At 45.7% G+C, this 11,830-nt stretch overlaps 1 protein-coding gene across 2 annotated transcripts in view; it reads left to right on the forward strand.

Annotated features, from left to right (window-relative positions):
- The window catches only part of PEMT (phosphatidylethanolamine N-methyltransferase), a 96,575-nt gene that overhangs the window by 20,102 nt on the left and 64,643 nt on the right, over window positions 1-11,830 (forward strand). For both annotated transcript variants that reach the window (XM_018558587.1, XM_018558588.1), the window contains exon 3: window positions 344-459. In XM_018558587.1, coding sequence (XP_018414089.1) covers window positions 344-459 — 116 coding nt within the window. The remainder of the gene's footprint in view (window positions 1-343; window positions 460-11,830) is intronic.

Here is an 11,830-nt window from a genome sequence, read left to right on the forward strand (position 1 = left end):
CCCCCCCCAGCACTATCAGTAGCACCTGCCGCCCCCCAGCACCATCAGGGCCCCTTAGTAAAAGAAATTAAGAGGCAACCATTGCTGACCTCTTTTACTAAAAATGCATTTGGTGAGCACAAATTGGATTTATATCCTTGGTGGCTATTGAGGAACATAATGAAATGAAAGGTTTTGTGCCCGGGGTCCCACTTTCAGTAAATCTGTTGATGTGCACGGCATGAGTAAATAACATGCCGATGTATTTGTTTATGATTTATGGCTATTAGTTGATTATTGATGACTTTGGAAATTGTATACCTGGTAACCTTGCCAATTTAAATATCTGTCACTGTCCTCGCAGGTGGCGAGATGGGAGTACAGGACGCACGCCCTTTCCAGGCTTTTCAGGTCTTCGTATATTGGCTGCTACAGTCTAGGAGCCGTTATTATATCCCTCGCGCTCTACAGAAGTCACTGGTAAGTCACCATACAACTTACCTTTTGTGTGCAATTATCCCAATTCACTAAACTATAACAATTGCCATTGGTCATAAGAGCCAGTGAAAGATGAATATCACAGTCATGTGACTAGACCAGAAGTGTGCTGGATGAATCCTCGGAGCCAAGTATACATTGAGGTCGATTTACTAAGGGGGTCAAGCAGGGGCGTCACCAGGCTGGGTGTCATTACATTACACGTGATGACTTTACACATGCGCGTAATGATGTCACGTGCACTTCACTGCCAGCAGCCATCTTTATGATGGATCCCAGCAAAGAGAGGAGGGGACGTTCATGCGGCGGGATAAGGTATGTTGCCGGGTCCCCTCCTCTCTCATAACCGAGTGCCCAACTTTGTGAGTGCCCAATCCTGGACAGTGTAAAATGTATATGATGAAGAAATGGAAAATCAGGTAAGCTTCAGTGAAAAGTGCATGTACAAGAGTCATGTGTATTCTTCTGGAATCTTGGTGAGCTTTGTGTATTTCTTCCAGATCTGTGCAGAAACTTGGAGCTTCCTGTAATAAAGACTGCTCACTGCTTGTGACTCTCCTTGTACAGGTTGACTGGTCTTGTCTCCTCCCCCTCCTGTAATAAAGACTGGTCACTGCTGCTCTCTCTCCTTGTGCAGGGTAGCAGGTCTGGTCTCCGCCCCCCTCCTGTAGTTTCCTGTAGTGGGTGGAGCCTTTTGGGTCCCTCCCACAGCTCTGCACAGGCTATATACAGCACAGTGATTGATGTCACTTCTACAGGGATCCCAACCTGAAAGAAGCAATTTTAGGGAGGTGCCCTTCTCATTTCAGGGAGGTGCCCTCTGCCCCCCCCCCCCCCCCCCCCCCTCCCCAGTGGAGGAGAGCACCCCCTGAAATGATGGCAGATAGCACAGGAAGCAATAGCTTCTTTACTATCTGCAGGTTTTTTTGTTTTGTTTTTTTTAGTATTAAAAAAAACCCCAACAACATAGGAATGCATAGCTAGATTCCTATTGGCTATTTCAATTTGCAATATACAATAGCAAGCTGGCTATTGCACCCGCCCTCTGCTGCTGTCAATCACTAGAAGAGGCCCTGATGGAGAACTTCAGGTCCCCCTTTGCTGATTGACAGCAGCAGTGGGCGGGTGCAATAGCTAGTTTGCTATTGGCTACTGCAACAGGAAGGCTATTGCAGGGTGTAATGCCGCCGACGGGGCAGCCTCTTGTTCGTCTGCCGCGGTCCTCTCCGTCCCACCGTGGAACGCGGAAGCCGCACGAACTCCGGGTTGTGACGCAGCGGCTGCGTTCCAAAATTGACCGCCGCCTCAGGAGGTAGGGAAATGCATATCTGCAAATTGACACATAGTCTCTGCCACCGCAATTCTTACATATACATTTGTCTCATCCTACAGGGGGATACCGAGAGGATCCTTGCTAAGGCCATCATAGACACCGGAGCCTGTGGCAACTTTATAGATTCACAGCTGGTTAAGTCCAATAAAATACCCCACACATTGAAGCAAAAACCGGTCTCAATTACTTTTTTAGATGGGTCCACATCCCCTTCAGGCCCGATCTCTCACCACACCCAACCACTGCTGGTGGCCTGTGGAGAGGGTCACATCGAATACCTTACGTTTGATGTCATCTCCTCTCCCATGTTCCCTGTAGTGCTGGGGCTTCCCTGGATCAGACTTCACCAACCTTCTCTTCTCTGGCCTAAAGGGGAGGTACAGTTGGATTCCCACTACTGTACCACCACTTGTTATCCAAACACTGCACTCATGCAGATCTCTCCCACGGGGCTACCTCCCCATCTTGTTGAATTCAAAGACGTTTTCAGCCAATGTGGAGCAGCCACACTCCCCCCACATAGACCCTATGACTGCCCTATTGATCTTATTCCGGGCAGTCCTGTTCCTACGGGGCGTATCTATCCGCTTTCCCAACCTGAATTAGCCCACCTGAAGGGTTACTTAGACGAGAACTTAAAAAAGGGATTCATAAGGCCGTCAACCTCGCCTGCTAGCGCAGGGATGTTCTTTGTAAAAAACAAAGATGGCGGATTACGGCCAATAATTGACTATAGAGGACTCAACAAAATTACGTAAAAAACCGCTACCCTCTTCCACTTATTCCCGAACTGATCGAGAGGTTACAAACATCCCGTATTTTCACCAAACTTGACCTCAGAGGCGCATATAACTTGATCAGGATGCGGGAAGGGGATGAGTGGAAGACAGCATTCAGAACCAGATACGGGCTGTTCGAGTACATGGTAATGCCTTTCGGACTGTGCAATGCCCCGGCGACGTTCCAGCATTTCGTTAACGATATTTTTCGAGATCTGCTGGACGTCTGCGTGGTGATTTATTTGGACGACATTCTGGTGTACTCGGACAGTCCTACCGAACACAGGAGTCACCTGAGATGGGTGTTGTCCCGTCTTCGGGCCCACTCCCTAGAAAGGTTAACTCTGCTCGATCGAGCAGAGTAAACCTTTCCTGGAGAAAGTGTTTCTCTCCTGGGCAGCCGGCAGCCCCTTTCTAATAGCGGGAGACTCCCGGAGCGTCCAGGAGAGTTGGGATGTCTGCTTCTAGTCAGGGGCGTAACTAGAAATCACAGGGTCCCATAGCAAAATTTTGTATGGGGCCCTGTGATTTCTAGTTAAGCCCACCTGATAACCCAAACAGCCCACCTGAGGGTCTCAGGTGGGCGGTCAAGCCCTTTTACCTGTCTGCTCCGATCCTCTGTCTGCCTCCTTCTCCTCCTCGATCGCCGGGCCCTGCCTCCCCATCACTAAGCCCCGCCTCCTCGATCGCTGGGCCCCACCTCCTCCGTCACTGCCGACGACGGGCCCAGTCACCTCCTCCAAAGTTGCTGGTTGTCACCGACTCAGCAGCGGCTGTGAGGAGGAACGCACTGCTGCACATGTGAATAGCGGCACGTTCCTCCTCACAGCCACCAGTAACAGCAGCCTGAGATGCCATAGTGACCCAGGCGGCCCGCACGGCATCAGGGGGATGTCCTGGCCGCGCCCCCCTGAGCCCCGGGCCCCATAGCAGCCGCCTGGGTCGCTATGGTAATTGTAACGCCACTGCTTCTACTATTACAAGGTAATATCTGGGTTTGGTGCTCACAAAGTAGATTTATATCCTCTCTGGCTATTAGAGGGATAATATTTAAATGAAAGTTGTTGTGCCCGGAGGCTTTTTTTGTCCTATTTGATTCAGTCCTAGAAAATCAGAAACCATGGCTTATAAAATCCGCTGACCATGTAAGAAAAGAACTCAGTTCTCAGGCTCTGTCACATTCCACTTTCTCTTTGTTGTGTCACCCAAATCTCCTTCCACATGTCATACTTGGATGGCCATCATATCTGACCCACACGAAGTGTATCCTGCACAGCTTTGTCTTGCCTGCTGCTACCATCAGCGTGCCAAGAAATGGAGGATTGTAAATACAGCTGATTTGGCAAATTGTTAGGTAAATGTTACCAAGTCTGTGTCTACAACAGAAACTGAGCCACCTCAGGCAATCAGGAGACGACTCATGCTATCCAGCCCCCATTACCTTCCTGTGACCGTAGTTTATACCTGGCGGCATGGAGGCTGTGGCCACAGGTACCTCTGAAGAATGAAGAGAGGCCTATTCCATCCACCTGTCATACTGCCCCATGGTTACACTTGGTGTCCTGTCCGGCCAATCAGGTTACTGCCTTAAACTACCTAATTCTTATATATTGTCTCCGAGCCACGGGGTGCGCATAACAGCATCAATTAACAGAGCCCCGTAGTAATAGAAACAAATAGGAAACCATTGCTTTTAATAAAAATGCTTCTCTCCTGGCTGGCATGCTGATCCACTTTCTTCAAGCTGAACTCCGAGATAAGAAAATGTTGTCTAAAGCAGGGGGTAGGCAACCTCGGCACTCCAGCTGTTATACAAGAGTCGTGTATTCTTCATGAATCTTGGTGAGCTTTGTGTATTTCTTCCAGATCTGTGTGATCCAGTGTGAGACTTTGTGCAGGCTCTTCCTGTAATAAAGACCGGTCACTGCTGCTCCCTCTCCTTGTGCAGGGTGACTGGTCTTGTCTCCGCCCCCTCCTGTAATAAATACAGGTCACTGCTGCTCTCTCTCCTCGTGCAGGGTAACTGGTATTGTCTCCGCTCCTTCTGTAGTTTTCTGTAGGCATCCTGCAGTGGGTGGGGCCTTCTGGGTCCCTCCCACAGCTCTACTCTCCAGACTGACTATGTGAATCACAGTGATCTGTACAGAAGCTTCCTATAATAAAGACCAGTCCTTGCTGCTCTCTCTCCTTGTGCAGGGTGACTGGTCTTGTCTCCTCCCTCCTCCTGCAGCTTTCTGCAGGCAACCGGTAGTGGGTGGGGCCTACAGGGCCACTCCCACAGTTATGTACAGGCTATCTTCAGCACAGTAATGATACCACTGCTACTTCTAAAAGGTTTGCAAAGGCGTGGTACAATATAACGGGCGGCATTAGGCAGAAACTGTCTTCCCAATGTGTCCTGTGTGTGGATAGTTTTATACATCTGTCTCGAAATACGTGACCTGAAAAATTTCAGTGGCATATTTTTCTTATGAAATGTTCTTTTTGAAATGAATGTTGGGACATAAAGACATACAAGGCTTGTTTTGTTTTTTTCTAGTTTTTCTTTTTTAGTACTGTTGTGCACACTTTTAGGCAACGTGTGAGGTCAAGCAATTGACAGCAGCTATCAAACTTTGGGTGGCCCCTGACTATCAAGCTGAAATCAAATAAGTACATCTAACAAATTATTCCTTTTCAAATGGTAATTTTGTTTTTCGTTTTCCTGGATTCAACCTTTCCAACTTCCAAAATAAGAATGTTACAAATTGTCCCTGCCACATCGGGCCAGTCTGTGGAGCTGTCAAAACAAATGGCAGGGAGGTGAGTCACTCTGCTGCCTCTCTGCTATTTTCAGCTGTCAAATACCGGAGCGCTATATAGCGCTCCCGTATTTGCATGTAACGGCTTCATTCTTTCATTAAGAGCCTGATATAACTCGTCATGTACAGTGTACGTGGCCAGTCATATAGGCACAAAGTACCGGGACGTACAGTGTACGTCTCCCGTCACGAAGGGGTTAAACAAGTTCAGGCGACTTATAACAAGATGTATGAAACCAGTCGGACAGATCGAGGACACAATCTCCTCTCATTGAGTCCTATGCCTGACCACCGACTGGCCACTCTTGGTCAACCAGGCAGGTTAGTAAGCCTGCTCTTATCACTGTCACCCCTATCGCTATCATGTCCTCTGCGTTGAATGGCATCCCCAGTGTTTGACAGCACCATCTTCCCCATTCACATAAACAGGAACATTCAGTTGAGTCCAATGGTTGTGTCTATAGAGCTCTCGTGCCATTTCCTTTAAGGATGCCTATTCTGTCACGTTAAACTTTGCCCTGTGGCCTCTGTATAGCTTGACATGCAGCTAAACCCTCATATTTTGCAATAAGCCAGACTAGGGATGCACCAATACCGGTTTTTCGTTATCGAGTACGAATACCGATATATTTTTTTTTGGGTGTTTCGCAATACCAATATCGGAAGAACAGACAGACAGAAGTAAAAATTTTACAGAAATCTTAACTCTTCCCCTCTATATCCAAAATGATAAAGAAACATTTTGGATGGCGTTAAAGACGAACTTTGCCCTTATCTTAAAAATTATAACAAAGACGCCTTTTATAAATGTTTAGTGATGGCAGTAACACTGCTAGATAGCTGCCAGATTTTTATTCTTTGCCTACCTTATTTTTCTTTTATTCCCCAGTCATCTCATGGCGGCCATTTTCACTAAGGGCAGATGAATAGATCTCCCTTTACTTCTTAGAACTCTGGGTCTGCCTCCTGGAACATGTGACATCATCTGAGGGGGGAAAACAATGCCTTTCCTCTGAGATCTCATGAGATTTTGCCGCTTACAGATGATATTTCCCAGAAAGGCACTGGTGATGTAGTCTTTCCAGCATGCATCTGTGAGTCCAGGACTACATCACCAGTGCCTCATTTAACCAGAGTGGAAAACCAGTAATTGTAGGTAAAAGCAAAATAATGGTTAGCTAATGAATGTAAGATTTCATGTCAGCATGCTGCAGGCATATCAACTGATTTTTAGTAAAAGGGGGTAATGGTTCGCTTTAGGCTTTTAATGAGTGATGAAAGCTGGACCAGCAGCCTCATGTATATTTCTATAGGCTGGCCATTATTGTGATGGGCAAATAGGAACACGTGTAGGGATGGGCCAATCTTTGATGCTACAAGGTAGTGTTGAAGCTGGTAGCTCCTAATAGTCTGGGATTAGGTGCATCAATGGCGCTGAAGGGGTTAGGTAAGGGTATGGGAGAGCGTCTTTTGTGAGAAATATATTTAATTGAAAGTTTTTTTCCCCAGAAGGTTTTAGAAGGTTGCACCAATGGGGTGGTGACAATGGCAGCCATTTTTTCTAGGGTTTAGGTCCCCTTAAAAAAAAAAAAATCACATTTGCACAAGAATACTGTATCAATCCCAACATGTTTTTACAAAATGACAGGTGCTTTTTGGATGAGTGAGGTAGAGTCTCATTGTATTCAGCTGCTATCAGTAGGGTTGCCACCTGTCCAGGATTCACCCGGACAGTCCGGGTTTTGAATGTCGTGTTCGGGTTTCATGGTAGCTGAAATCCAGACAAAAGATGTCAGGCAGATAGGGGCAACCAAAATTAAGATAGGGGCTACTGGCCCCCCACTGAAAATAGTCTGGACTGTGATATTTACATATTAATGGGCGGCGCTATTTACATATGAATAAGGCGCAACGCATTCTCTCAAAAAAATTCCGTGCGTCACTAGAATGTTCAGGTTTTCGCTGGAAGAAAAAGTGGCAACCCCAGCCGTCAGGAAGAGTTTTCGCCGATGCTGTTTTGTAGATTTGGAGGGACTAATGTTGTTTCCTTCTATTGTTTTTTTTTTTTTTTGTTACAACTCCATTGTCATGTCTGGGCATTATTAATTGCCGTTGAATCAATCACCGGCCTTAATGTATTAATCTTATCCGCAGCACGGTCCTGTTTCCCAACAAGTCTTTGTTAGTGCCAGGAATGATTACCCCGCAGCACAGAAGGAAAATCAGCCATCTTTTCATGTGTCTCCTGCTGTAATTAATTAGACCGATAAATAGGAGCCTCATACGCGGTCGAGCAGATGATAAAACCCGTGTGATCTGTTTATCTTCCCTCTTGTTACTTTGTGAAGTTTGTTGTCAATAATTGGAGGCAAAGCAACGTGTTCTTAAAGGAACCTGCTGAGCAAAAGCGGGTCATAGGCGTTGGCGGGCAATTAATTGCGTGTACGCACTATCCAACTGTCTAACAATGCACTTTTGGCCAGTTTTTCCTTCAGTGTTATGTTGCCATCTGAGTGAGTGTGCTGTTTGTTTTGGGCGCGTATTACTATATGTTAGTCGTTTTGCTCCCCCTGACGTATAGTAGACATGTGCAGGGCAAAAAAAGTAGTTTTCATTCGTTTCGTCAAAGGAAACACATTTTTATGCCGTTTCAGATTCAGAGGCAATAAGCCTCCAAACTCAGGTACCTTTTAACTATTAACAAAAAGGTATCTTAAGCTGGCCATACACTTTACAACCATCTAACGACTTTCAACTTGCGATGTTTGTAAGGTAATTAAAAGCTCGTACGATCTGCCCATCTTGGACAGGCAGATCGTACTTGCGATCAACGCAAGCCCGCCCCCCTGAGGGGAGGGCTTCCGATAACTGCAATGCTGAGCAGGCAGTGTACGCTTGCGCACACCGGCCCGTGTGGCATTTGTCTTACGAGCATGCCACAAACCCGCCGAAAATCTTACGATTTTCGGCTGGTTTTCCAACATGCTCATAAGACAAAAGACGTGCGCCCGTACAGTAGAAACGGTCGCACGGCTTCCATACACCTGCCGATTATCGTACGATCGCTGGATTTCCCGCGATTATGGTACGATAATCGGCAGGTGTATGGCCACCTTTATTTGTGTATCACTGGGCTGTAGATCCTCCAATCATCTCTGAATTGGTGCTGACACTATCCTTCCTTCTGGAGGGGGGCTACTTTTGTTCCCCATGGTCCCTGTGTGTGTTGTAAAGTAGTCATCGCTCCAAGCTCACTCCTGTGATGGACTACAATCTCAATACAAATTAGTAAACTAAACATGAGATTGTAGTCCATCAAGTTAGAACCTATCTTGCACCTGCCTGTATTTAGCAAATTGAATTCTGATTGGTTGGTAAGGATAACTGCTCTCCAGTATCAGATCACTTTACTTCTTGCATTCTTTATTGAATAAGGATGAACGACTTTCCAGCCAAGTGTAAATGGCTATATATGTGTGTTACAGGCTGCAGTCACTGGCCCAATGTGCCAGGATGAACTGGAATCCATCATGTTCTCCTTGAATATCACTTCCTACAAATGCATTGAAATCACAACATGACAGAGGTAGTTCAGAGGTAACCTACTACCAATGACCCATGCCAGTCCCTTCACCCCATCTCCCCCTTTGTTCCCACAAATAATACAATTACTTGAGAGAAGTTATAAATGGCCACAGTGGCCCTTTTGTTAACAACATCGGTATAAATGACGAATAGTAACAAAACAAACCCTAAAAAAAGACTCTTTGGCTTTTTGTCCTTGAAAGCACTATGAGTAATTTTCTACGGCATCATTTTCTATGATAGGCCCCCAGCTGCAATATACCATCTTGGGGAGGAAATTGGTTGACCACAGACAAATAATGTTCACTACAATCATAGAGTTGTAGTCATGGCACTCTTATGACTGAGCTCTTGGATGGCACAAAATGCATCAGAAACGCATAATAGCAATTTTCAGGCTATTCTGACCACTTTCAAACTGCTTTCAATTACAAGAAACAATCAAATGTATGAATGCAATCTACCACTTAAAAAGTGGAAGGTCGTCTTGGTCCATTTGTGGTGCCTAGAAATTTGAGATGCGTTTGACCAGAATAAAAAAAACTATTATTGACTGAAAAAGACTAAAATACTTCTCAAAAAGGCCTCTTTTGTGTACTTCTCTGGGTTCACTGTGCCTCTAAGAGTTTTGGATAGCATGACTTTGGGGCTAAGCTCCACTCGCCAATTGAGTCAGCCTGCGTGGCCTACGTAATATAGGTTTTTCTAGTTTAGCCTATAAGGCCTCATTCACACTGCTAAGAGCCGGCCCGTACAGATCCATGTGGCGTGCACGGCCATATCGCGCTGCTCCCGGGAAGGACAGGTGCTGCATGTGATTTGTACGTAGCAGCCTGTTCTTCTCCATGGGAGTACGCGGCTGTACGCTCACCCGAGCTGCACATCCATGCGGGTGAGCCTAAATCAGACCTTTGTTTTTAATTAAGAAAAAGACAAAAAAACACTTGTGCGGTATAAGTAGCACAAGGAGACCTCCTATGGACCCACCTTTTGTCTATAATCCCCTCTGCCATCCCATGCCAGGTGCTGCCACAGTCTCTTACTATGAAATAACGGTACCGCGGTCACTTCTACATATCCAAGCTGCCACTGATTTGCACCAGGGTTATTGATTTTCACTAAAAGACCAGAAAAGAAATGTGCAGATGTTTCATTGGGTCTGTTGGTGGTTGGCTGGAGGATCTCTAAATCAAGAAGAACGTGAGAAGCTGAGGAGTGACTGTGCCTGTGTTGCCCTGTCATATATATTTTTTAAAGTTTACCTTTGTAAGGTTTTACTTTGTGGGACTGAAGCTGTGTGTGTGTGTTGGGGGAGATCGGGGGAAGGAGGGAAAAAAATCGACTTTTTGGTTAGCTCAAGCTTTAATGGTCTACTTGTATACTGTACACATTAAAGCGGTCTAGAAGTGAGATTGTGTTCCATTGTTAAAAGTGATTGCAGACACTAAACAAGCATTTTGTACTGACAAAAGTTATAATCAGGGGTAGCCAAACTTCGGCCCTCCAGCTGTGGTGAATCCCATCATGCATCTGCCCCTGAAAGTCATTCCTTTCACTGTCAGAGTCTTGCAATGCCTCATGGGATTTGTAGTTCAGCCACAGCTGGAGGGCCAGAGTTTGGCCACCCCTGGTTTAAATCATATCAGTCATTTCATATTTTATTTAATACTTTGTATATATTATGTTGTATTATTTGGATTGAAGTGTCCAAAAAAAAAAAAAAGAAACAGTATTTCTTAGCCTCCATGATGTGGTTAGTAGTACCATCAGGGCCACCTCTATAATGAGACAGTCTGGGGCTATTGCCTCAGGAGGCGTCTCATGGTGGGGCCGCTCTGCTGCATAATGTTTGCAGTGTAGCTGCCGCCCCCTTCTTTCCGGTCAAAGCATCCCAGGCTGCTAAGAGCCATACACATCTCTCTGTCCAGCTCTTAGCAATCTGAGACGCTCTTGCCTGTATCCTGCCGAGCTACTGGTAACTAGTGACATCACTGGTTGCCAGGAGCTTGGTGGGACGCCGGTCAGATCATGCTGCCGAGCTCCTGGGAACCGAAAAAGCTAGGGATGCCCCTGGTTACCATTTTGATGCAGAAATAGTACCCTGGGTACCATTTTTTAAGCAGATTGGTTGTTGACATCAGACATTTTTCTTCTCAAGCCCTTGAATACAATATCTAACCATAGAGTAGTCTAGGAATTGTTTCTCTTTTTATTTTCACAGTGAGTCAGACTCGGGAGCCCCAAGCAATGAGTAAATTATGGCTGAAATACATGAAGATCAGAAGGTTTCATTGTGAGGAATCTGAGGCCTAACAATTAATGGTCTATTTCATAATGTTTATGCCCAACTGCATCTCAAGGCCATACATCAAAGGGCCCAGATCCTGGCAGGTTGGAGAGGGTCACCCAATGAGTCAATCTTCTGACCTGCCTTTGTTAACATAAGCATGGATCTGTTATGTAACTACGCTCAAGTTGTCAAAAATACGTCTTTGGTGCCCCACGAGTAGTCTAAGGAGAATGTGATTTGTCATTTGCTGAAAAGGAGATTTGTGATTTAATTAAAGCTTTTTGATTTATGAAAGCTCTATGCCCCTCTTTTATGTGGGATGAGCGATCTCCTTATGCTTCTGGCTGCTCCTGTCTTCATAGATCATCAGCACCAAAATGAAAAACACACTCTGGTTATAAGTAACTTATTTAACTTCAAAGTTATTGACCTCGAGCTTTGGCGGCCAAACTGGTTTGTGATGGGTAACGCTTGGAACTTTCATGATGTATTAGAGAGACTACGGGAAGAAAGCAAAATCAATTGGTGAACCAATAAAGTCATCCCGAGCACATGGAAACCAAGC

The sequence above is a fragment of the Nanorana parkeri genome, unplaced genomic scaffold (genome assembly GCF_000935625.1).
Source record: "Nanorana parkeri isolate BGI_ZX_2015 unplaced genomic scaffold, ASM93562v1 scaffold347, whole genome shotgun sequence".
In the NCBI taxonomy this organism is placed as follows: Eukaryota; Metazoa; Chordata; class Amphibia; order Anura; family Dicroglossidae; genus Nanorana; species Nanorana parkeri.